The sequence below is a fragment of the Oncorhynchus gorbuscha genome, linkage group LG06 (assembly GCF_021184085.1).
Source record: "Oncorhynchus gorbuscha isolate QuinsamMale2020 ecotype Even-year linkage group LG06, OgorEven_v1.0, whole genome shotgun sequence".
In the NCBI taxonomy this organism is placed as follows: domain Eukaryota; kingdom Metazoa; phylum Chordata; class Actinopteri; order Salmoniformes; family Salmonidae; genus Oncorhynchus; species Oncorhynchus gorbuscha.
The window spans coordinates 3404973-3432366 of NC_060178.1; the positions used below are offsets into that span (position 1 = coordinate 3404973).

At 54.1% G+C, this 27394-nt stretch overlaps 1 protein-coding gene across 1 annotated transcript in view; it reads right to left on the reverse strand.

Moving 5' to 3' along the window:
* megf11 (multiple EGF-like-domains 11) overlaps window positions 1–27394 on the reverse strand; it is a 555378-nt gene that overhangs the window by 496297 nt on the left and 31687 nt on the right. The window contains 2 exon segments of the mRNA XM_046352068.1: window positions 3747–3847; window positions 21353–21454. Of these exon segments, the coding sequence (XP_046208024.1) occupies window positions 3747–3847; window positions 21353–21454 (203 nt within the window).

Below are 27394 nucleotides of genomic sequence, written 5' to 3' on the forward strand. Positions count from 1 at the left end.
GGAATCGCCCGCAGCATGAGCAACATCATTGATATATACAGAGAAAAGAGTCGGCCCGAGAATTGAACCCTGTGGCACCCCCATAGAGACTGCCAGAGGATCGGACAGCATGCCCTCCGATTTGACACACTGAACTCTGTCTGCAAAGTAATTGGTGAACCAGGCAAGGCAGTCATCCGAAAAACCGAGGCTGTTGAGTCTGCCGATAAGAATATGGTGATTGACAGAGTCGAAAGCCTTGGCGAGGTCGATGAAGACGGCTGCACAGTACTGTGCCATAGGTCCCTGGTCTATAGTAGTGTACCATGTAGGGAATAGGGTGCCATAGGGTCTGGTCTATAGTAGTGCACTATATAGGGGATAGTATTTAACCAGGCCCCTATCCCCTACATGGTGCACTACTATAGACCAGACCCTATGGCACCCTATCACCTACATGGTGCACTACTATAGACCAGACCCTATGGCACCCTATCCCCTACATGGTGCACTACTATAGACCAGACCCTATGGCCCCTATCCCCTACATGGTGCACTACTATAGACCAGACCCTATGGCCCCTATCCCCTACATGGTGCACTACTATAGACCAGACCCTATGGCCCCTATCCCCTACATGGTGCACTACTATAGACCAGACCCTATGGCCCCTATCCCCTACATGGTGCACTACTATAGACCAGACCCTATGGCCCCTATCCCCTACATGGTGCACTACTATAGACCAGACCCTATGGCCCCTATCCCCTACATGGTGCACTACTATAGACCAGACCCTATGGCCCCTATCCCCTACATGGTGCACTACTATAGACCAGACTATAGATCATTACGTTCAGCTGGCATCAATCATTACGCTCACCTGGCATCAATCATTACGCTCACCTGGCATCAATCATTACGCTCACCTGGCATCAATCATTACGCTCACCTGGCATCAATCATTACGCTCACCTGGCATCAATCATTACGTTCACCTGGCATCAATCATTACGTTCAGCTAGCATCAATCATTACGTTCAGCTAGCATCAATCATTACGTTCAGCTAGCATCAATCATTACGTTCACCTGGCATCAATCATTACGTTCAGCTAGCATCAATCATTACGTTCACCTGGCATCAATCATTACGTTCAGCTAGCATCAATCATTACGTTCAGCTAGCATCAATCATTACGTTCAGCTAGCATCAATCATTACGTTCACCTGGCATCAATCATTACGTTCAGCTAGCATCAATCATTACGTTCAGCTAGCATCAATCATTACGTTCAGCTAGCATCAATCATTACGTTCAGCTAGCATCAATCATTACGTTCAGCTAGCATCAATCATTACGTTCAGCTAGCATCAATCATTACGTTCACCTGGCATCAATCATTACGTTCAGCTAGCATCAATCATTACGTTCAGCTAGCATCAATCATTACGTTCAGCTAGCATCAATCATTACGTTCAGCTAGCATCAATCATTACGTTCAGCTAGCATCAATCATTACGTTCAGCTAGCATCAATCATTACGTTCAGCTAGCATCAATCATTACGTTCAGCTAGCATCAATCATTACGTTCAGCTAGCATCAATCATTACGTTCAGCTAGCATCAATCATTACGTTCAGCTAGCATCAATCATTACGTTCAGCTAGCATCAATCATTACGTTCAGCTAGCATCAATCATTACGTTCAGCCGCTCCTCATGATATGGAACTCGGTTCATTCCCCAGGCAGTATTAAATTAATATTAATTCTTGTTCCATGTTTTGTTTATTATTAAACTCACCACTTGCTTCCCGACTCCCAGCGTCTACGTTATAATATCACAAGGATGGAGACGTTCTAAACAGATTGTTTTGGTGTTATGTCAGGTAATGTAAACAAAACATCATTATTGTGACAGTAGCTACTGTTGGTTTCCTCTTACCTTTAATTGCATTGAGACAGCCTAGTGCCTCGACATTCTAGTGCTGAGACAGTCTAGTGCTGAGACATCCTAGTGCTGAGACATCCTAGTGCTGAGACAGTCTAGTGCTGAGACATCCTAGTGCTGAGACAGTCTAGTGCTGAGACAGTCCTAGTGCTGAGACATTCTAGTGCTGAGACAGTCTAGTGCTGAGACATCCTAGTGCTGAGACAGTCTAGTGCTGAGACGGTCTAGTGCTGAGACGGTCTAGTGCTGAGACAGTCTAGTGCTGAGACAGTCTAGTGCTGAGACATCCTAGTGCTGAGACATTCTAGTGCTGAGAGATCCTAGTGCTGAGACAGCCTAGTGCCTCGACATTCTAGTGCTGAGACAGTCTAGTGCTGAGACATCCTAGTGCTGAGACAGTCTAGTGCCTCGACATCCTAGTGCTGAGACAGCCTAGTGCCTCGACATCCTAGTGCTGAGACAGCCTAGTGCCTCGACATTCTAGTGCTGAGACAGTCTAGTGCTGAGACATCCTAGTGCTGAGACAGTCTAGTGCTGAGACGGTCTAGTGCTGAGACAGTCTAGTGCTGAGACATCCTAGTGCTGAGACATCCTAGTGCTGAGACATCCTAGTGCTGAGACATCCTAGTGCTGAGACAGTCTAGTGCTGAGACGGTCTAGTGCTGAGACAGTCTAGTGCTGAGACATCCTAGTGCTGAGACATCCTAGTGCTGAGACAGTCTAGTGCTGAGACAGTCTAGTGCTGAGACATCCTAGTGCTGAGACAGTCTAGTGCTGAGACATCCTAGTGCTGAGACATCCTAGTGCTGAGACATCGTAGTGCTGAGACGGTCTAGTGCTGAGACATCCTAGTGCTGAGACATCCTAGTGCTGAGACATCCTAGTGCTGAGACATCCTAGTGCTGAGACATCCTAGTGCTGAGACGGTCTAGTGCTGAGACATCCTAGTGCTGAGACATCCTAGTGCTGAGACATCCTAGTGCTGAGACATCCTAGTGCTGAGACATCCTAGTGCTGAGACGGTCTAGTGCTGAGACGGTCTAGTGCTGAGACATCCTAGTGCTGAGACATCCTAGTGCTGAGACATCCTAGTGCTGAGACATCCTAGTGCTGAGACGGTCTAGTGCTGAGACATCCTAGTGCTGAGACATCCTAGTGCTGAGACATCCTAGTGCTGAGACATCCTAGTGCTGAGACAGTCTAGTGCTGAGACATTCTAGTGCTGAGACAGTCTAGTGCTGAGACAGCCTAGTGCCTCGACAGTCTAGTGCTGAGACATCCTAGTGCTGAGACATCCTAGTGCTGAGACATTCTAGTGCTGAGACATCCTAGTGCTGAGACATCCTAGTGCTGAGACATCCTAGTGCTGAGACATCCTAGTGCTGAGACAGCCTAGTGCTGAGACAGTCTAGTGCTGAGACATTCTAGTGCTGAGACAGTCTAGTGCTGAGACAGTCTAGTGCTGAGACAGTCTAGTGCTGAGACAGTCTAGTGCTGAGACATCCTAGTGCTGAGACAGTCTAGTGCTGAGACAGTCTAGTGCTGAGACAGTCTAGTGCTGAGACATCCTAGTGCTGAGACAGTCTAGTGCTGAGACATCCTAGTGCTGAGACGGTCTAGTGCTGAGACAGTCTAGTGCTGAGACATCCTAGTGCTGAGACATCCTAGTGCTGAGACAGTCTAGTGCTGAGACATCCTAGTGCTGAGACAGTGCATCCTCGGGCATCATGGGACAGTACATCCTAGTGCATTCTGGGACAGTACATCCAAGTGCATTCTGGGACATGTGTTAATGAAACAGGAAAACACACTTACGGACACACATGTCTCCCCTCTCAAAGTAACCCGGGCAACACTGTGAGCGGCGCCGGTACATGGTCCGGACTCCCCGCCGGTAAGCCGTCTTATAGCTGATCCTGTGGGAGAGAAATAGACACAGGGGGAAGAAGACAGGCATTATGGGACATCAGGTTAAAGAGAGTGACCCTGCTTTCTTCAAAACAGAATGAGACACAGGGGGAAGAAGACAGGCATTATGGGACATAAGATTGAGCGAAAGAGATGTAAAAGGAACAGAGAGAGAGAGAGAGAGAGAGAGAGAGAGAGAGAGAGAGAGAGAGAGAGAGAGAGAGAGAGAGAGAGAGAGAGAGAGAGAGAGAGAGAGAGAGAGAGAGAGAGAGAGAGAGAGAGAGAGAGAGACTGTGAGAGAGATAGAGACTGTGAGAGAGATAGAGACTGTGAGACAGAGAGAGAGACTGTGAGAGAGAGAGACAGAGAGAGATTGAGACAGAGAGAGAGAGACAGAGAGAGAGAGACAGATAGAGAGAGAGAGAGAGACTGTGAGAGAGACAGAGACAGAGAGAGAGAGAGACAGAGACAGAGACAGAGAGAGAGAGACAGAGAGAGACAGAGAGAGAGACAGAGAGAGAGAGAGAGACAGAGAGAGACAGAGAGCCAGAGAGACAGAGACAGAGACAGAGAGAGAGAGAGAGAGACAGAGACAGAGAGAGAGAGAGAGAGAGAGAGAGAGAGAGAGAGAGATAGAGACTGTGAGAGAGACAGAGAGCCAGAGAGAGAGAGACAGAGACAGAGAGAGAGAGAGAGAGAGAGAGAGACTGTGAGAGAGAGAGAGAGAGAGAGAGAGAGAGAGAGAGAGAGAGAGAGAGAGAGAGAGAGAGAGAGAGAGAGAGAGAGAGAGAGAGAGAGAGAGAGAGAGAGAGAGAGAGAGAGAGACTGTGAGAGAGAGAGAGAGAGAGAGAGAGAGAGAGAGAGAGAGAGAGAGAGAGAGAGAGAGAGAGAGAGAGAGAGAGAGAGAGAGAGAGAGAGAGAGAGAGAGAGAGAGAGAGAGAGAGAGAGAGAGAGAGAGAGAGAGAGAGAGAGAGAGAGAGAGAGAGAGAGAGAGAGAGAGAGAGAGAGAGAGAGAGAGAGAGAGAGAGAGAGAGAGAGAGAGAGAGAGAGATGTATAAGAGAGAGAAAAAGAGAAAAACTTCTAACATTGTAAAATCCATGTACACAAACAACAAGTGTGCAGTTAAAATTTGGCGAACACACATTTGTTTCCACATGGCAGTGAGGTGCAGCTGAAGTCAAATGTTTACTGTTTGTCGATGCTCTGGAGCTTCTGTCCCCAACCAAGTACTGCCGAGAGCAGCACCTAGATCTTCTGCACAGATTCTGACAGACCTGGGCCCTGACAGTAAATCTCAGTAAGACCAAATTAATGGTGTTCCAAAAAAGGTCCAGTCGCCAGGATCACAAATACAAATTCCATCTAGACGTCGTTGCCCTAGAGCACACAAAAAACTATACATACCTCGGCCTAAACATCAGCGCCACAGGTAACTTCCACAAAGCTGTAAACGATCTGAGAGACAAGGCAAGAAGGGCCTTCTATGCCATCAAAAGGCACATAAAATTCAACATACCAATTAGGATCTGGCTAAAAATACTTGAATCAGTTATAGAACCCATTGCCCTTCATGGTTGTGAGGTCTGGGGTCCGCTCACCAACCAAGACTTCACAAAATGGGACAAACACCAAATTGAGACTCTGCACGCAGAATTCTGCTAAATATCCTCCGTGTACAACGTAGAACACCAAATAATGCATGCAGAGCAGAATTAGGCCGATACCCACTAATTATCAAAATCCAGAAAAGAGACATTAAATTATATAACCACCTAAAAGGAAGCGATTCCAAAACCTTCCATAACAAAGCCATCAGCTACAGAGAGATGAACCTGGAGAAGAGTCCCCTAAGCAAGCTGGTCCTGGGGCTCTGTTCACAAACACAAACACACCCTACAGAGCCCCAGGACAGCAGCACAATTAGACCCAAGCAAATCATGAGAAAACAAAAAGATAATTACTTAACACATTGGAAATAATTAACAAAAAAACAGAGCAAACTAGAATGCTATTTGGCCCTACACAGAGAGTACACAGTGGCAGAATACCTGACCACTGTGACTGACACAAACTTAAGGAAAGCTTTGACTATGTACAGACTCAGTGAGCATAGCCTTGCTATTGAGAAAAGCCGCCGTAGGCAGACATGGCTCTCAAGAGAAGACAGGCCATGTGCTCACTGCCCACAAAATAAGGTGGAAACTGAGCTGCACTTCCTAACCTCCTGTCCAACGTATGACCATATGTGGCCCGTTTCAGGAAACTAGGGGTAAATCGCACATCCCTACTTCACAGGAGAGGCACTTAAAAAATAGCTATATATTTTATTTTCAAGAAGAGTTTGAGGATAGTAATATGTTATGCACTCACCTGTGTCTGGGTCAATGGGGACAGTAATGTCTCTGGGTCAATGGGGACAGTAATGTCTCTGGGCCAATGGGGACAGTAATGTGTCTGGGCCAATGGGGACAGTAATATGTCTGGGTCAATGGGGACAGTAACATGTATGGGTCAATGGGGACAGTAATGACTCTGGGCCAATGGGGACAGTAATGTGTCTGGGTCAATGGGGACAATAATGTGTCTGGGTCAATGGGGACAATAATGTGTCTGGGCCAATGGGGACAGTGATGTGTCTGGGCCAATGGGGACAATAATGTGTCTGGGTCAATGGGGACAGTAATGTGTCTGGGTCAATGGGGACAGTAATGTCTCTGGGCCAATGAGGACAGTAACATGTCTGGGTCAATGGGGAGAGTAATGTGTCTGGGCCAATGGGGACAGTAACGTGTCTGGGTCAATGGGGACAGTAACGTGTCTGGGTCAATGGGGACAGTAATGTGTCTGGGTCAATGTGGACAGTGTGTACCCACCTGTGTCTGGGCCAATGGGGACAGTGTATACCCACCTGTGTCTGGGCCAATGGGGACAGTGTGTACCCACCTGTGTCTGGGCCAATGGGGACAGTGTGTACCCACCTGTGTCTGGTCCAATGGGGACAGTGTAACCCACCTGTGTCTGGGCCAATGGGGACAGTGTGTACCCACCTGTGTCTGGGCCAATGGGGACAGTGTGTACCCACCTGTGTCTGGGCCAATGGGGACAGTGTGTACCCACCTGTGTCTGGACCAATGGGGACAGTGTGTACCCACCTGTGTCTGGGCCAATGGGGACAGTGTGTACCCACCTGTGTCTGGGCCAATGGGGACAGTGTGTACCCACCTGTGTCTGGGCCAATGGGGACAGTGTGTACCCACCTGTGTCTGGGCCAATGGGGACAGTGTGTACCCACCTGTGTCTGGGCCAATGGGGACAGTGTGTACCCACCTGTGTCTGGGCCAATGGGGACAGTGTGTACCCACCTGTGTCTGGGCCAATGGGGACAGTGTGTACCCACCTGTGTCTGGGCCAATGGGGACAGTGTGTACCCACCTGTGTCTGGGCCAATGGGGACAGTGTGTACCCACCTGTGTCTGGGCCAATGGGGACAGTGTGTACCCACCTGTGTCTGGGCCAATGGGGACAGTGTAACCCACCTGTGTCTGGGCCAATGGGGACAGTGTGTACCCACCTGTGTCTGGGCCAATGGGGACAGTGTGTACCCACCTGTGTCTGGGCCAATGGGGACAGTGTGTACCCACCTGTGTCTGGGCCAATGGGGACAGTGTAACCCACCTGTGTCTGGGCCAATGGGGACAGTGTGTACCCACCTGTGTCTGGGCCAATGGGGACAGTGTAACCCACCTGTGTCTGGGCCAATGGGGACAGTGTGTACCCACCTGTGTCTGGGCCAATGGGGACAGTGTAACCCACCTGTGTCTGGGCCAATGGGGACAGTGTGTACCCACCTGTGTCTGGGCCAATGGGGACAGTGTAACCCACCTGTGTCTGGGCCAATGGGGACAGTGTGTACCCCCCTGTGTCTGGGCCAATGGGGACAGTGTGTACCCACCTGTGTCTGGGCCAATGGGGACAGTGTGTACCCACCTGTGTCTGGGCCAATGGGGACATTGTGTACCCACCTGTGTCTGGGCCAATGGGGACAGTGTGTACCCACCTGTGTCTGGGCCAATGGGGACAGTGTAACCCACCTGTGTCTGGGCCAATGGGGACAGTGTGTACCCACCTGTGTCTGGGCCAATGGGGACAGTGTAACCCACCTGTGTCTGGGCCAATGGGGACAGTGTGTACCCACCTGTTTCTGGGCCAATGGGGACAGTGTAACCCACCTGTGTCTGGGCCAATGGGGACAGTGTGTACCCACTTGTGTCTGGGCCAATGGGGACAGTGTAACCCACCTGTGTCTGGGCCAATGGGGACAGTGTGTACCCACCTGTGTCTGGGCCAATGGGGACAGTGTAACCCACCTGTGTCTGGGCCAATGGGGACAGTGTGTACCCACCTGTGTCTGGGCCAATGGGGACAGTGTGTACCCACCTGTGTCTGGACCAATGGGGACAGTGTGTACCCTACTGTGTCTGGGCCAATGGGGACAGTGTGTACCCACCTGTGTCTGGGCCAATGGGGACAGTGTGTACCCACCTGTGTCTGGGCCAATGGGGACAGTGTGTACCCACCTGTGTCTGGGCCAATGGGGACAGTGTAACCCACCTGTGTCTGGGCCAATGGGGACAGTGTGTACCCTACTGTGTCTGGGCCAATGGAGACAGTTTGTACCCACCTGTGTCTGGGCCAATGGGGACAGTGTAACCCACCTGTGTCTGGGCCAATGGGGACAGTGTGTACCCACCTGTGTCTGGGCAAATGGAGACAGTGTGTACCCACCTGTGTCTGGGCCAATGGAGACAGTGTGTACCCACCTGTGTCTGGGCCAATGGGGACAGTGTGTACCCACCTGTGTCTGGGCCAATGGGGACAGTTTGTACCCACCTGTGTCTGGGCCAATGGGGACAGTGTGTACCCACCTGTGTCTGGGCCAATGGGGACAGTGTGTACCCACCTGTGTCTGGGCCAATGGGGACAGTGTGTACCCACCTGTGTCTGGGCCAATGGGGACAGTGTAACCCACCTGTGTCTGGGCCAATGGAGACAGTGTGTACCCTACTGTGTCTGGGCCAATGGAGACAGTTTGTACCCACCTGTGTCTGGGCCAATGGGGACAGTGTAACCCACCTGTGTCTGGGCCAATGGGGACAGTGTGTACCCACCTGTGTCTGGGCCAATGGGGACAGTGTAACCCACCTGTGTCTGGGCCAATGGGGACAGTGTGTACCCACCTGTGTCTGGGCCAATGGGGACAGTGTGTACCCACCTGTGTCTGGGCCAATGGGGACAGTGTGTACCCACTTGTGTCTGGGCCAATGGGGACAGTGTGTACCCACCTGTGTCTGGGCCAATGGGGACAGTGTGTACCCACCTGTGTCTGGGCCAATGGGACAGTGTAACCCACCTGTGTCTGGGCCAATGGGGACAGTGTGTACCCACCTGTGTCTGGGCCAATGGGGACAGTGTAACCCACCTGTGTCTGGGCCAATGGGGACAGTGTGTACCCACCTGTGTCTGGGCCAATGGGGACAGTGTGTACCCACCTGTGTCTGGGCCAATGGGGACAGTGTGTACCCACCTGTGTCTGGGCCAATGGGGACAGTGTAACCCACCTGTGTCTGGGCCAATGGGGACAGTGTAACCCACCTGTGTCTGGGCCAATGGGGACAGTGTGTACCCACCTGTGTCTGGGCCAATGGGGACAGTGTGTACCCTACTGTGTCTGGGCCAATGGGGACAGTGTAACCCACCTGTGTCTGGGCCAATGGGGACAGTGTAACCCACCTGTGTCTGGGCCAATGGGGACAGTTTGTACCCACCTGTGTCTGGGCCAATGGGGACAGTGTGTACCCACCTGTGTCTGGGCCAATGGGGACAGTGTGTAACCACCTGTGTCTGGGCCAATGGGGACAGTGTAACCCACCTGTGTCTGGGCCAATGGGGACAGTGTGTACCCTACTGTGTCTGGGCCAATGGAGACAGTTTGTACCCACCTGTGTCTGGGCCAATGGGGACAGTGTAACCCACCTGTGTCTGGGCCAATGGGGACAGTGTGTACCCACCTGTGTCTGGGCCAATGGGGACAGTGTAACCCACCTGTGTCTGGGCCAATGGGGACAGTGTGTACCCACCTGTGTCTGGGCCAATGGGGACAGTGTGTACCCTACTGTGTCTGGGCCAATGGGGACAGTGTAACCCACCTGTGTCTGGGCCAATGGGGACAGTGTAACCCACCTGTGTCTGGGCCAATGGGGACAGTTTGTACCCACCTGTGTCTGGGCCAATGGGGACAGTGTGTACCCACCTGTGTCTGGGCCAATGGGGACAGTGTGTAACCACCTGTGTCTGGGCCAATGGGGACAGTGTAACCCACCTGTGTCTGGGCCAATGGGGACAGTGTGTACCCTACTGTGTCTGGGCCAATGGAGACAGTTTGTACCCACCTGTGTCTGGGCCAATGGGGACAGTGTAACCCACCTGTGTCTGGGCCAATGGGGACAGTGTGTACCCACCTGTGTCTGGGCCAATGGGGACAGTGTAACCCACCTGTGTCTGGGCCAATGGGGACAGTGTGTACCCACCTGTGTCTGGGCCAATGGGGACAGTGTGTACCCACCTGTGTCTGGGCCAATGGGGACAGTGTGTACCCACTTGTGTCTGGGCCAATGGGGACAGTGTGTACCCACCTGTGTCTGGGCCAATGGGGACAGTGTGTACCCACCTGTGTCTGGGCCAATGGGGACAGTGTAACCCACCTGTGTCTGGGCCAATGGGGACAGTGTGTACCCACCTGTGTCTGGGCCAATGGGGACAGTGTAACCCACCTGTGTCTGGGCCAATGGGGACAGTGTGTACCCACCTGTGTCTGGGCCAATGGGGACAGTGTGTACCCACCTGTGTCTGGGCCAATGGGGACAGTGTGTACCCACCTGTGTCTGGGCCAATGGGGACAGTGTAACCCACCTGTGTCTGGGCCAATGGGGACAGTGTAACCCACCTGTGTCTGGGCCAATGGGGACAGTGTGTACCCACCTGTGTCTGGGCCAATGGGGACAGTGTGTACCCTACTGTGTCTGGGCCAATGGGGACAGTGTAACCCACCTGTGTCTGGGCCAATGGGGACAGTGTAACCCACCTGTGTCTGGGCCAATGGGGACAGTGTGTACCCACCTGTGTCTGGGCCAATGGGGACAGTGTAACCCACCTGTGTCTGGGCCAATGGGGACAGTGTGTACCCACCTGTGTCTGGGCCAATGGGGACAGTGTAACCCACCTGTGTCTGGGCCAATGGGGACAGTGTGTACCCACCTGTGTCTGGGCCAATGGGGACAGTGTAACCCACCTGTGTCTGGGCCAATGGGGACAGTGTGTACCCACCTGTGTCTGGGCCAATGGGGACAGTGTGTACCCACCTGTGTCTGGGCCAATGGGGACAGTGTGTACCCACCTGTGTCTGGGCCAATGGGGACAGTGTAACCCACCTGTGTCTGGGCCAATGGGGACAGTGTAACCCACCTGTGTCTGGGCCAATGGGGACAGTGTGTACCCACCTGTGTCTGGGCCAATGGGGACAGTGTGTACCCTACTGTGTCTGGGCCAATGGGGACAGTGTAACCCACCTGTGTCTGGGCCAATGGGGACAGTGTGTACCCACCTGTGTCTGGGCCAATGGGGACAGTGTGTACCAACCTGTGTCTGGGCCAATGGGGACAGTGTAACCCACCTGTGTCTGGGCCAATGGGGACAGTGTAACCCACCTGTGTCTGGGCCAATGGAGACAGTGTAACCCACCTGTGTCTGGGCCAATGGGGACAGTGTGTACCCACCTGTGTCTGGGCCAATGGGGACAGTGTGTACCCACCTGTGTGTGGGCCAATGGGGACAGTGTAACCCACCTGTGTCTGGGCCAATGTGGACAGTGTGTACCCACCTGTGTCTGGGCCAATGGGGACAGTGTGTACCCACCTGTGTCTGGGCCAATGGGGACAGTGTAACCCACCTGTGTCTGGGCCAATGGGGACAGTGTGTACCCACCTGTGTCTGGGCCAATGGGGACAGTGTGTACCCACCTGTGTCTGGGCCAATGGAGACAGTGTGTACCCTACTGTGTCTGGGCCAATGGAGACAGTGTGTACCCACCTGTGTCTGGGCCAATGAGGACAGTGTGTACCCACCTGTGTCTGGGCCAATGGGGACAGTGTGTACCCACCTGTGTCTGGGCCAATGGGGACAGTGTGTACCCACCTGTGTCTGGGCCAATGGGGACAGTGTGTACCCACCTGTGTCTGGGCCAATGGGGACAGTGTGTACCCACCTGTGTCTGGGCCAATGGGGACAGTGTAACCCACCTGTGTCTGGGCCAATGGGGACAGTGTAACCCACCTGTGTCTGGGCCAATGGGGACAGTGTGTACCCACCTGTGTCTGGGCCAATGGGGACAGTGTGTACCCACCTGTGTCTGGGCCAATGGGGACAGTTTGTACCCACCTGTGTCTGGGCCAATGGGGACAGTGTGTACCCACCTGTGTCTGGGCCAATGGGGACAGTGTGTACCCACCTGTGTCTGGGCCAATGGGGACAGTGTGTACCCACCTGTGTCTGGGCCAATGGGGACAGTGTAACCCACCTGTGTCTGGGCCAATGGGGACAGTGTGTACCCTACTGTGTCTGGGCCAATGGAGACAGTTTGTACCCACCTGTGTCTGGGCCAATGGGGACAGTGTAACCCACCTGTGTCTGGGCCAATGGGGACAGTGTGTACCCACCTGTGTCTGGGCCAATGGGGACAGTGTAACCCACCTGTGTCTGGGCCAATGGGGACAGTGTGTACCCACCTGTGTCTGGGCCAATGGGGACAGTGTGTACCCACCTGTGTCTGGGCCAATGGGGACAGTGTGTACCCACCTGTGTCTGGGCCAATGGGGACAGTGTGTACCCACCTGTGTCTGGGCCAATGGGGACAGTGTGTACCCACCTGTGTCTGGGCCAATGGGACAGTGTAACCCACCTGTGTCTGGGCCAATGGGGACAGTGTGTACCCACCTGTGTCTGGGCCAATGGGGACAGTGTAACCCACCTGTGTCTGGGCCAATGGGGACAGTGTGTACCCACCTGTGTCTGGGCCAATGGGGACAGTGTGTACCCACCTGTGTCTGGGCCAATGGGGACAGTGTGTACCCACCTGTGTCTGGGCCAATGGGGACAGTGTAACCCACCTGTGTCTGGGCCAATGGGGACAGTGTAACCCACCTGTGTCTGGGCCAATGGGGACAGTGTGTACCCACCTGTGTCTGGGCCAATGGGGACAGTGTGTACCCACCTGTGTCTGGGCCAATGGGGACAGTGTAACCCACCTGTGTCTGGGCCAATGGGGACAGTGTAACCCACCTGTGTCTGGGCCAATGGGGACAGTTTGTACCCACCTGTGTCTGGGCCAATGGGGACAGTGTGTACCCACCTGTGTCTGGGCCAATGGGGACAGTGTGTACCCACCTGTGTCTGGGCCAATGGGGACAGTGTAACCCACCTGTGTCTGGGCCAATGGGGACAGTGTGTACCCTACTGTGTCTGGGCCAATGGGGACAGTTTGTACCCACCTGTGTCTGGGCCAATGGGGACAGTGTAACCCACCTGTGTCTGGGCCAATGGGGACAGTGTGTACCCACCTGTGTCTGGGCCAATGGGGACAGTGTAACCCACCTGTGTCTGGGCCAATGGGGACAGTGTGTACCCACCTGTGTCTGGGCCAATGGGGACAGTGTGTACCCACCTGTGTCTGGGCCAATGGGGACAGTGTAACCCACCTGTGTCTGGGCCAATGGGGACAGTGTAACCCACCTGTGTCTGGGCCAATGGGGACAGTTTGTACCCACCTGTGTCTGGGCCAATGGGGACAGTGTGTACCCACCTGTGTCTGGGCCAATGGGGACAGTGTGTAACCACCTGTGTCTGGGCCAATGGGGACAGTGTAACCCACCTGTGTCTGGGCCAATGGGGACAGTGTGTACCCACCTGTGTCTGGGCCAATGGGGACAGTGTGTACCCACCTGTGTCTGGGCCAATGGGGACAGTGTAACCCACCTGTGTCTGGGCCAATGGGGACAGTGTGTACCCACCTGTGTCTGGGCCAATGGGGACAGTGTAACCCACCTGTGTCTGGGCCAATGGGGACAGTGTGTACCCACCTGTGTCTGGGCCAATGGGGACAGTGTGTACCCACCTGTGTCTGGGCCAATGGGGACAGTGTGTACCCACCTGTGTCTGGGCCAATGGGGACAGTGTGTACCCACCTGTGTCTGGGCCAATGGGGACAGTGTGTACCCACCTGTGTCTGGGCCAATGGGGACAGTGTAACCCACCTGTGTCTGGGCCAATGGGGACAGTGTGTACCCACCTGTGTCTGGGCCAATGGGGACAGTGTAACCCACCTGTGTCTGGGCCAATGGGGACAGTGTGTACCCACCTGTGTCTGGGCCAATGGGGACAGTGTGTACCCACCTGTGTCTGGGCCAATGGGGACAGTGTGTACCCACCTGTGTCTGGGCCAATGGGGACAGTGTAACCCACCTGTGTCTGGGCCAATGGGGACAGTGTAACCCACCTGTGTCTGGGCCAATGGGGACAGTGTGTACCCACCTGTGTCTGGGCCAATGGGGACAGTGTGTACCCTACTGTGTCTGGGCCAATGGGGACAGTGTAACCCACCTGTGTCTGGGCCAATGGGGACAGTGTGTACCCACCTGTGTCTGGGCCAATGGGGACAGTGTGTACCCACCTGTGTCTGGGCCAATGGGGACAGTGTAACCCACCTGTGTCTGGGCCAATGGGGACAGTGTGTACCCACCTGTGTCTGGGCCAATGGGGACAGTGTAACCCACCTGTGTCTGGGCCAATGGGGACAGTGTGTACCCACCTGTGTCTGGGCCAATGGGGACAGTGTAACCCACCTGTGTCTGGGCCAATGGGGACAGTGTGTACCCACCTGTGTCTGGGCCAATGGGGACAGTGTGTACCCACCTGTGTCTGGGCCAATGGGGACAGTGTGTACCCACCTGTGTCTGGGCCAATGGGGACAGTGTAACCCACCTGTGTCTGGGCCAATGGGGACAGTGTAACCCACCTGTGTCTGGGCCAATGGGGACAGTGTGTACCCACCTGTGTCTGGGCCAATGGGGACAGTGTGTACCCTACTGTGTCTGGGCCAATGGGGACAGTGTAACCCACCTGTGTCTGGGCCAATGGGGACAGTGTGTACCCACCTGTGTCTGGGCCAATGGGGACAGTGTGTACCCACCTGTGTCTGGGCCAATGGGGACAGTGTAACCCACCTGTGTCTGGGCCAATGGGGACAGTGTAACCCACCTGTGTCTGGGCCAATGGGGACAGTGTAACCCACCTGTGTCTGGGCCAATGGGGACAGTGTGTACCCACCTGTGTCTGGGCCAATGGGGACAGTGTGTACCCACCTGTGTCTGGGCCAATGGGGACAGTGTAACCCACCTGTGTCTGGGCCAATGGGGACAGTGTGTACCCACCTGTGTCTGGGCCAATGGGGACAGTGTGTACCCACCTGTGTCTGGGCCAATGGGGACAGTGTAACCCACCTGTGTCTGGGCCAATGGGGACAGTGTGTACCCACCTGTGTCTGGGCCAATGGGGACAGTGTGTACCCACCTGTGTCTGGGCCAATGGGGACAGTGTGTACCCACCTGTGTCTGGGCCAATGGAGACAGTGTGTACCCACCTGTGTCTGGGCCAATGGGAGGACAGTGTGTACCCACCTGTGTCTGGGCCAATGGGGACAGTGTGTACCCACCTGTGTCTGGGCCAATGGGGACAGTGTGTACCCACCTGTGTCTGGGCCAATGGGGACAGTGTGTACCCACCTGTGTCTGGGCCAATGGGGACAGTGTGTACCCACCTGTGTCTGGGCCAATGGGGACAGTGTGTACCCACCTGTGTCTGGGCCAATGGGGACAGTGTAACCCACCTGTGTCTGGGCCAATGGGGACAGTGTGTACCCACCTGTGTCTGGGCCAATGGGGACAGTGTGTACCCACCTGTGTCTGGGCCAATGGGGACAGTGTGTACCCACCTGTGTCTGGGCCAATGGGGACAGTGTAACCCACCTGTGTCTGGGCCAATGGGGACAGTGTAACCCACCTGTGTCTGGGCCAATGGGGACAGTGTGTACCCACCTGTGTCTGGGCCAATGGGGACAGTGTGTACCCACCTGTGTCTGGGCCAATGGGGACAGTGTAACCCACCTGTGTCTGGGCCAATGGGGACAGTGTACCCACCTGTGTCTGGGCCAATGGGGACAGTGTGTACCCACCTGTGTCTGGGCCAATGGGGACAGTGTAACCCACCTGTGTCTGGGCCAATGGGGACAGTGTACCCACCTGTGTCTGGGCCAATGGGGACAGTGTGTACCCACCTGTGTCTGGGCCAATGGGGACAGTGTGTACCCACCTGTGTCTGGGCCAATGGGGACAGTGTAACCCACCTGTGTCTGGGCCAATGGGGACAGTGTGTACCCACCTGTGTCTGGGCCAATGGGGACAGTGTGTACCCACCTGTGTCTGGGCCAATGGGGACAGTGTAACCCACCTGTGTCTGGGCCAATGGGGACAGTGTGTACCCACCTGTGTCTGGGCCAATGGGGACAGTGTAACCCACCTGTGTCTGGGCCAATGGGGACAGTGTGTACCCACCTGTGTCTGGGCCAATGGGGACAGTGTAACCCACCTGTGTCTGGGCCAATGGGGACAGTGTGTACCCACCTGTGTCTGGGCCAATGGGACAGTGTGTACCCACCTGTGTCTGGGCCAATGGGGACAGTGTGTACCCACCTGTGTCTGGGCCAATGGGGACAGTGTGTACCCACCTGTGTCTGGGCCAATGGGGACAGTGTAACCCACCTGTGTCTGGGCCAATGGGGACAGTGTGTACCCACCTGTGTCTGGGCCAATGGGGACAGTGTAACCCACCTGTGTCTGGGCCAATGGGGACAGTGTGTACCCACCTGTGTCTGGGCCAATGGGGACAGTGTGTACCCACCTGTGTCTGGGCCAATGGGGACAGTGTGTACCCACCTGTGTCTGGGCCAATGGGGACAGTGTAACCCACCTGTGTCTGGGCCAATGGGGACAGTGTAACCCACCTGTGTCTGGGCCAATGGGGACAGTGTGTACCCACCTGTGTCTGGGCCAATGGGGACAGTGTGTACCCACCTGTGTCTGGGCCAATGGGGACAGTGTAACCCACCTGTGTCTGGGCCAATGGGGACAGTGTAACCCACCTGTGTCTGGGCCAATGGGGACAGTGTAACCCACCTGTGTCTGGGCCAATGGGGACAGTGTAACCCACCTGTGTCTGGGCCAATGGGGACAGTGTGTACCCACCTGTGTCTGGGCCAATGGGGACAGTGTGTACCCACCTGTGTCTGGGCCAATGGGGACAGTGTGTACCCACCTGTGTCTGGGCCAATGGGGACAGTGTAACCCACCTGTGTCTGGGCCAATGGGGACAGTGTGTACCCACCTGTGTCTGGGCCAATGGGGACAGTGTGTACCCACCTGTGTCTGGGCCAATGGGGACAGTGTGTACCCACCTGTGTCTGGGCCAATGGGGACAGTGTAACCCACCTGTGTCTGGGCCAATGGGGACAGTGTGTACCCACCTGTGTCTGGGCCAATGGGGACAGTGTGTACCCACCTGTGTCTGGGCCAATGGGGACAGGGTAACCCACCTGTGTCTGGGCCAATGGGGACAGTGTAACCCACCTGTGTCTGGGCCAATGGGGACAGTGTGTACCCACCTGTGTCTGGGCCAATGGGGACAGTGTGTACCCACCTGTGTCTGGGCCAATGGGGACAGTGTAACCCACCTGTGTCTGGGCCAATGGGGACAGTGTAACCCACCTGTGTCTGGGCCAATGGGACAGTGTAACCCACCTGTGTGGGCCAATGGGGACCCACCTGTGTCTGGGCCAATGGGGACAGTGTGTACCCACCTGTGTCTGGGCCAATGGGGACAGTGTAACCCACCTGTGTCTGGGCCAATGGGGACAGTGTGTACCCACCTGTGTCTGGGCCAATGGGGACAGTGTGTACCCACCTGTGTCTGGGCCAATGGGGACAGTGTAACCCACCTGTGTCTGGGCCAATGGGGACAGTGTAACCCACCTGTGTCTGGGCCAATGGGGACAGTGTGTACCCACCTGTGTCTGGGCCAATGGGGACAGTGTGTACCCACCTGTGTCTGGGCCAATGGGGGACCCACCTGTGTCTGGGCCAATGGGGACAGTGTGTACCCACCTGTGTCTGGGCCAATGGGGACAGTGTAACCCACCTGTGTCTGGGCCAATGGGGACAGTGTGTACCCACCTGTGTCTGGGCCAATGGGGACAGTGTGTACCCACCTGTGTCTGGGCCAATGGGGACAGTGTGTACCCACCTGTGTCTGGGCCAATGGGGACAGTGTAACCCACCTGTGTCTGGGCCAATGGGGACTGTAACCCACCTGTGTCTGGGCCAATGGGGACAGTGTGTAACCCACCTGTGTCTGGGCCAATGGGGACAGTGTGTACCCACCTGTGTCTGGGCCAATGGGGACAGTGTAACCCACCTGTGTCTGGGCCAATGGGGACAGTGTAACCCACCTGTGTCTGGGCCAATGGGGACAGTGTAACCCACCTGTGTCTGGGCCAATGGGGACAGTGTAACCCACCTGTGTCTGGGCCAATGGGGACAGTGTGTACCCACCTGTGTCTGGGCCAATGGGGACAGTGTAACCCACCTGTGTCTGGGCCAATGGGGACAGTGTAACCCACCTGTGTCTGGGCCAATGGGGACAGTGTAACCCACCTGTGTCTGGGCCAATGGGGACAGTTTGTACCCACCTGTGTCTGGGCCAATGGGGGTGACCCACCTGTGTCTGGGCCAATACCCACCTGTGTCTGGGCCAATGGGGACAGTGTGTACCCACCTGTGTCTGGGCCAATGGGGACAGTGTAACCCACCTGTGTCTGGGCCAATGGGGACAGTGTGTACCCACCTGTGTCTGGGCCAATGGGGACAGTGTGTACCCACCTGTGTCTGGGCCAATGGGGACAGTGTGTACCCACCCACCAATGTGTCTGGGCCAATGGGGACAGTGTGTACCCACCTGTGTCTGGGCCAATGGGGACAGTGTGTACCCACCTGTGTCTGGGCCAATGGGGACAGTGTGTACCCACCTGTGTCTGGGCCAATGGGGACAGTGTAACCCCACCTGTGTCTGGGCCAATGGGGACAGTGTGTACCCACCTGTGTCTGGGCCAATGGGGACAGTGTAACCCACCTGTGTCTGGGCCAATGGGGACAGTGTGTACCCACCTGTGTCTGGGCCAATGGGGACAGTGTGTACCCACCTGTGTCTGGGCCAATGGGGACAGTGTGTACCCACCTGTGTCTGGGCCAATGGGGACAGTGTAACCCACCTGTGTCTGGGCCAATGGGGACAGTGTAACCCACCTGTGTCTGGGCCAATGGGGACAGTGTGTACCCACCTGTCTGGGTCTGTACCCACCTGGGGGACAGTGTGTACCCACCTGTGTCTGGGCCAATGGGGACAGTGTAACCCACCTGTGTCTGGGCCAATGGGGACAGTGTAACCCACCTGTGTCTGGGCCAATGGGGACAGTGTGTACCCACCTGTGTCTGGGCCAATGGGGACAGTGTAACCCACCTGTGTCTGGGCCAATGGGGACAGTGTGTACCCACCTGTGTCTGGGCCAATGGGGACAGTGTAACCCACCTGTGTCTGGGCCAATGGGGACAGTGTGTACCCACCTGTGTCTGGGCCAATGGGGACAGTGTGTACCCACCTGTGTCTGGGCCAATGGGGACAGTGTGTACCCACCTGTGTCTGGGCCAATGGGGACAGTGTAACCCACCTGTGTCTGGGCCAATGGGGACAGTGTAACCCACCTGTGTCTGGGCCAATGGGGACAGTGTGTACCCACCTGTGTCTGGGCCAATGGGGACAGTGTGTACCCACCTGTGTCTGGGCCAATGGGGACAGTGTAACCCACCTGTGTCTGGGCCAATGGGGACAGTGTGTACCCACCTGTGTCTGGGCCAATGGGGACAGTGTGTACCCACCTGTGTCTGGGCCAATGGGGACAGTGTAACCCACCTGTGTCTGGGCCAATGGGGACAGTGTAACCCACCTGTGTCTGGGCCAATGGGGACAGTGTAACCCACCTGTGTCTGGGCCAATGGGGACAGTGTGTACCCACCTGTGTCTGGGCCAATGGGGACAGTGTGTACCCACCTGTGTGTGGGCCAATGGGGACAGTGTAACCCACCTGTGTCTGGGCCAATGTGGACAGTGTGTACCCACCTGTGTCTGGGCCAATGGGGACAGTGTGTACCCACCTGTGTCTGGGCCAATGGGGACAGTGTAACCCACCTGTGTCTGGGCCAATGGGGACAGTGTGTACCCACCTGTGTCTGGGCCAATGGGGACAGTGTGTACCCACCTGTGTCTGGGCCAATGGAGACAGTGTGTACCCTACTGTGTCTGGGCCAATGGAGACAGTGTGTACCCACCTGTGTCTGGGCCAATGAGGACAGTGTGTACCCACCTGTGTCTGGGCCAATGGGGACAGTGTGTACCCACCTGTGTCTGGGCCAATGGGGACAGTGTGTACCCACCTGTGTCTGGGCCAATGGGGACAGTGTGTACCCACCTGTGTCTGGGCCAATGGGGACAGTGTGTATGGGGACCCACCTGTGTCTGGGCCAATGGGGACAGTGTAACCCACCTGTGTCTGGGCCAATGGGGACAGTGTGTACCCACCTGTGTCTGGGCCAATGGGGACAGTGTGTACCCACCTGTGTCTGGGCCAATGGGGACAGTGTAACCCACCTGTGTCTGGGCCAATGGGGACAGTGTGTACCCACCTGTGTCTGGGCCAATGGGGACAGTGTGTACCCACCTGTGTCTGGGCCAATGGGGACAGTGTGTACCCACCTGTGTCTGGGCCAATGGGGACAGTGTAACCCACCTGTGTCTGGGCCAATGGGGACAGTGTGTACCCACCTGTGTCTGGGCCAATGGGGACAGTGTAACCCACCTGTGTCTGGGCCAATGGGGACAGTGTGTACCCACCTGTGTCTGGGCCAATGGGGACAGTGTAACCCACCTGTGTCTGGGCCAATGGGGACAGTGTGTACCCACCTGTGTCTGGGCCAATGGGGACAGTGTGTACCCACCTGTGTCTGGGCCAATGGGGACAGTGTGTACCCACCTGTGTCTGGGCCAATGGGGACAGTGTGTACCCACCTGTGTCTGGGCCAATGGGGACAGTGTGTACCCACCTGTGTCTGGGCCAATGGGGACAGTGTGTACCCACCTGTGTCTGGGCCAATGGGGACAGTGAGTACCCACCTGTGTCTGGGCCAATGGGGACAGTGTGTACCCACCTGTGTCTGGGCCAATGGGGACAGTGTGTACCCACCTGTGTCTGGTACATTTGAACCAGTTGAGGATGTCAGTACACCTGGTATAGTACACCTGGTCAAAGGGGTGGGCGTAGGACTCCTGCACCGTCACAGCATAACTACAGCAGAGGAACACAAGGAACACCAATCACAATACGATTTAGAAATGGACTGTATTTACAGTTATACTCCCCCTCTATTCTCCATTCTCCCCCTCTATCTTCCCCCTCTATCCTCCATCCTCCCACTCTATCCTCCATCCTCCCCCTCTATCATCCATCCTCCCACTCTATCCTCCATCCTCCCCCTCTATCCTCCATCCTCTCATTCCATCCTCCCCCTCTATCTTCCCCCTCTATCCTCCATCCTCCCCTCTATCCTCCATCCTCCCACTCTATCCTCCATCCTCCCCCTCTATCCTCCATCCTCCCCTCTATTCTCCATCCCCTCCCTCCATCCTCCCCCTCTATCGTCCATCCTCCCCCTCTATCCTCCATCCTCCCCCTCTATCCTCCAACCTCCCCCTCTATCCTCCATCCTCCCACTCTATTCTCCATCCTCCCCCTCTATCCTCCATCCTCCCCCTCTATCCTCCATCCTCCCCCTCTATCCTCCATCCTAACCCTCTATCATCCATCCTCCCCCTCTATCCTCCATCCTCCCCCTCTATCTTCCATCCTCCCCCTCTATCCTCCATCCTCTCCCTCCATCCTCCCCTCTATCTTCCCCCTCTATCCTCCATCCTCCCACTCTATCCTCCATCCTCCCCTCTATCATCCATCCTCCCACTCTATCCTCCATCCTCCCCTCTATCATCCATCCTCCCCCTCTATCCTCCATCCTCTCATTCCATCCTCCCCCTCTATCTTCCCCCTCTATCCTCCATCCTCCCACTCTGTCCTCCATCCTCCCCCTCTATTCTCCATCCCCTCCCTCCATCCTCCCCCTTTATCCTCCATCCTCCCCCTCTATCCTCCATCCTCCCCCTCTATCCTCCAACCTCCCCCTCTATCCTCCATCCTCCCACTCTATCCTCCATCCTCCCCTCTATCCTCCATCCTCCCCCTCTATCCTCCATCCTCCCCTCTATCCTCCATCCTAACCCTCTATCATCCATCCTCCCCCTCTATCCTCCATCCTCCCCCTCTATCATCCATCCTCCCCCTCTATCCTCCATCCTCTCCCTCCATCCTCCCCCTCTATCTTCCCCCTCTATCCTCCATCCTCCCACTCTGTCCTCCATCCTCCCCTCTATTCTCCATCCCCTCCCTCCATCCTCCCCCCTCTATCCTCCATCCTCCCCCTCTATTCTCCATCCTCTCCCTCCATCCTCCCCCTCCATCATCTCCCTCTATTCTCTATCCTCTCCCTCCATCCTCTCCCTCTATCCTCTCCCTCTATCCTCTCCCTCTATCCTCCACCTCTATCCTCCATCCTAACCCTCTATCATCCATCCTCCCCCTCTATCCTCCATCCTCCCCTCTATCATCCATCCTCCCCCTCTATTCTCCATCCTCTCCCTCCATCCTCCCCCTCTATCCTCCATCCTCCCCCTCTATCCTCCATCCTCCCCCTCTATCCTCCATCCTCCCCCTCTATCCTCCATCCTCCCCTCTATCCTCCATCCTCCCCCTCTATCCTCAAACCTCCCCCTCTATCCTCCATCCTCCCCCTCCATCCTCCATCCTCCCCCTCTATCCTCCATCATCTCCCTCTATTCTCTATCCTCTCCCTCTATCCTCTCCCTCTATCCTCTCCCTCTATCCTCCACCTCTATCCTCTCCATCTATCCTCTCCCTCTATCCTCTCCCTCTATCCTCTCCCTCTATCCTCCCCCTCTATCCTCTCCCTCTATCCTCTCCCTCTATCCTCTCCCTCTATCCTCTCCCTCTATCCTCCCCTCTATCCTCCCCCTCTATCCTCTCCCTCTATCTCTCCCCTCTATCCTCTCCCTCTATCCTCCCCCTCTATCCTCTCCCTCTATCCTCTCCCTCTATCCTCTCCCTCTATCCTCTCCCTCTATCCTCTATTCACTCCCTTTATCCTCTCCCTCTATCCTCCCCCTCTATCCTCTCCCTCTATCCTCCCCCTCTATCCTCTCCCTCTATCCTCTCCCTCTATCCTCTCCCTCTATCCTCTCCCTCTATCCTCTCCCTCTATCCTCTATTCACTCCCTTTATCCTCTCCCTCTATCCTCTCCCTCTATCCTCCCCCTCTCCCTCCATCCTCTCCCTCTATTCTCTATCCTCTCCCTCTATCCTCTCCCTCCAGCCTCTCCCTCTATCCTCTCCCTCTATCCTCTATTCTCTTTGCTTATTTTTCATAAGTGACACAATATGGCTGCTGCTTGTTAATTGATTAGGAAGAGAGTGCTGTGTGTGTCGTTGGCTGATCAATTATCCTGCTGCATATTTCATCTGGAATCAATGATGTCATTGGGAATAGATATTCTGTCTGTCTGTCTGTCTGTCTGTCTGTCTGTCTGTCTGTCTGTCTGTCTGTCTGTCTGTCTGTCTGTCTGTCTGTCTGTTTGTCTCTCTCTCTCTGTCTGTCTGTCTCTCTGTGTCTCTCTCTGTGTCTCTCTGTCTCTCTCTCTGTCTCTCTGTGTCTCTGTCTGTCTGTCTGTCTGTCTGTCTGTCTGTCTGTCTGTCTCTCTCTCTCTCTCTCTCTCTCTCGCTGTATGTCTGTCTGTCTGTCTGTCTGTCTGTCTGTCTGTCTGTCTGTCTGTCTGTCTGTCTGTCTGTTTGTCTCTCTCTCTCTGTCTGTCTGTCTCTCTGTGTCTCTCTCTGTGTCTCTCTCTGTGTCTCTCTGTCTCTCTCTCTGTCTCTCTGTGTCTCTGTCTGTCTGTCTGTCTGTCTGTCTGTCTGTCTGTCTGTCTGTCTGTCTGTCTGTCTGTCTGTCTGTCTGTCTGTCTGTCTGTCTGTCTCTCTCTCTCTCTCGCTGTCTGTCTGTCTGTCTGTCTGTCTGTCTGTCTGTCTGTCTGTCTGTCTGTCTCTCTCTGTCTGTCTGTCTGTCTGTCTGTCTGTCTGTCTGTCTGTCTGTTTGTCTCTCTCTGTCTGTCTGTCTGTCTGTCTGTCTGTCTGTCTGTTTGTCTCTCTGTCTGTTTGTCTCTCTCTGTCTGTCTGTCTGTCTGTCTGTCTGTCTGTCTGTCTGTCTGTCTGTCTGTCTGTCTGTCTGTCTGTCTGTCTGTCTGTCTGTCTGTCTGTCTGTCTGTCTGTCTCTGTCTGTCTGTCTGTCTGTCTGTCTGTCTGTCTGTCTGTCTGTCTGTCTGTCTGTCTGTCTGTCTGTCTGTTTGTCTCTCTCTCTCTGTCTGTCTGTCTCTCTGTGTCTCTCTCTGTGTCTCTCTGTCTCTCTCTCTGTCTCTCTGTCTCTCTGTGTCTCTGTCTGTCTGTCTGTCTGTCTGTCTGTCTGTCTGTCTGTCTGTCTGTCTGTCTGTCTGTCTGTCTGTCTGTCTGTCTCTCTCTCTCTCTCTCTCTCTCTCTCTCTCTCTCTCTCTCTCTCTCGCTGTCTGTATGTCTCTCTCTCTCTGTCTGTCTGTCTGTCTGTCTGTCTGTCTGTCTGTCTGTCTGTCTGTCTGTCTGTCTGTCTGTCTGTCTGTCTGTCTGTCTCTCTCTCTCGCTGTCTGTCTGTCTGTCTGTCTGTCTGTCTGTCTGTCTGTCTGTCTGTCTGTCTGTCTGTCTGTCTGTCTGTCTGTCTGTCTGTCTGTCTCCTACTATTTGTGCTGTCTTGACAACTGCTACGGTGATTGAATTGTCGTAGGAGTTGGCAAGACACAAATATATCATGGGCCAGGCTAGGGCCAGGCTAGGATCATTCTGGTAAACATAGCATGGGGCCAGGCTAGGATCATTCTGATAAACATAGCATGGGGCCAGGCTAGGATCATTCTGATAAATATATCTAGATCCATTATTGCATGGAACTTTGTTCCATCAAATTTTTCCTGGTATCCAATTGGTAGTTACAGTCTTGTCTCATCGGTGCAACTTCCGTACGGACTCGGGAGAGGCGAAGGTCGAGACCCGTGCGTCCTCCGAAACACGACCCAACCAAGCTGCACTGCTTCGTGACACAATGCCCACTTAACCCGGAAGCCAGCCGCACCAATGAGACAAGGACATCCCTGCAGACCAAACCCTCCCCTAACCCAGACGAAGCCAGCCGCACCAATGAGACAGGACATCCCTGCCGACCAAACCCTCCCCTAACCCGGACGAAGCCAGCCGCACCAATGAGACAAGGACATCCCTGCCGACCAAACCCTCCCCTAACCCGGACGAAGCCAGCCGCCCCAATGAGACAAGGACATCCCTGCCGACCAAACCCTCCCCTAACCCGGACGACGCTGGGCCAATTGTGCGCCGCCCCATGGGTCTACCGGTCGCGGCGACAGAGCCTGGACTCAAACCAGGATCTCTAGTGGCACAGCTCTGTCTTAGACCACCGCACCACTTGAGGCACCCTCTCCCCCTATTTGACCTAGATAGTTTGTGTGTATAATTTGATAAGTAGGCTGAGTGTGCCTTTCTAAAATGATGTAGTTCTGTCCTTGAGCTGTTGTCTATTTCCGTTCTGTATTGTGTCATGTTTCATGTTGTGTGGAAGAGTAACTGCTGATAAAATACCAAACACCTACGCCGAATTTTCCCAGAATTCACAGGTTTTCCAGAAATCCTGGTTGGAAGATTCCAGATTTCCTGGTTATTCCTGATTCCTGATTCTGGGAATCTCTAAACTGGGATTTCTGAAAAACCAAGGAATTTTGGGAAAGTGACCTGATTTGATGGAGAAACCAAGAAGGATGAATCATTCTGTCTGTTGGTTGTAATGGAGGATGAATCATTCTGTCTGGTAGTTATATGAATCAGGAGGATGAATCATTCTGTCTGTTGGTTGCATGAATCAGGAGGATGAATCATTCTGTCTGGTAGTTATATGAATCAGGAGGATGAATCATTCTGTCTGTTGGTTGTAATGGAGGATGAATCATTCTGTCTGTTGGCTGTAATGGAGGATGAATCATTCTGTCTGTTGGTTGTAATGGAGGATGAATCATTCTGTCTGGTAGTTATATGAATCAGGAGGATGAATCATTCTGTCTGTTGGTTGTAATGGAGGATGAATCATTCTGTCTGTTGGTTGTAATGGAGGATGAATCATTCTGTCTGTTGGTTGTAATGGAGGATGAATCATTCTGTCTGTTGGTTGTAATGGAGGATGAATCATTCTGTGTGTTGGTTGTAATGGAGGATGAATCATTCTGTCTGTTGGTTGCATGAATCAGGAGGATGAATCATTCTGTCTGGTAGTTATATGAATCAGGAGGATGAATCATTCTGTCTGGTAGTTATATGAATCAGGAGGATGAATCATTCTGTCTGTTGGTTGTAATGGAGGATGAATCATTCTGTCTGTTGGTTGTAATGGAGGATGAATCATTCTGTCTGTTGGCTGTAATGGAGGATGAATCATTCTGTCTGGTAGTTATATGAATCAGGAGGATGAATCATTCTGTCTGGTAGTTATATGAATCATGAGGATGAATCATTATGTCTGTTGGTTGTAATTTAGGATGAATCATTCTGTCTGTTGGTTGCATGAATCAGGAGGATGAATCATTCTGTCTGGTAGTTATATGAATCAGGAGGATGAATCATTCTGTCTGTTGGTTGTAATGGAGGATGAATCATTCTGTCTGTTGGCTGTAATGGAGGATGAATCATTCTGTCTGTTGGTTGTAATGGAGGATGAATCATTCTGTCTGGTAGTTATATGAATCAGGAGGATGAATCATTCTGTCTGTTGGTTGTAATGGAGGATGAATCATTCTGTCTGTTGGTTGTAATGGAGGATGAATCATTCTGTCTGTTGGTTGTAATGGAGGATGAATCATTCTGTCTGTTGGTTGTAATGGAGGATGAATCATTCTGTGTGTTGGTTGTAATGGAGGATGAATCATTCTGTCTGTTGGTTGCATGAATCAAGAGGATGAATCATTCTGTCTGGTAGTTATATTAATCAGGAGGATGAATCATTCTGTCTGTTGGCTGTAATGGAGG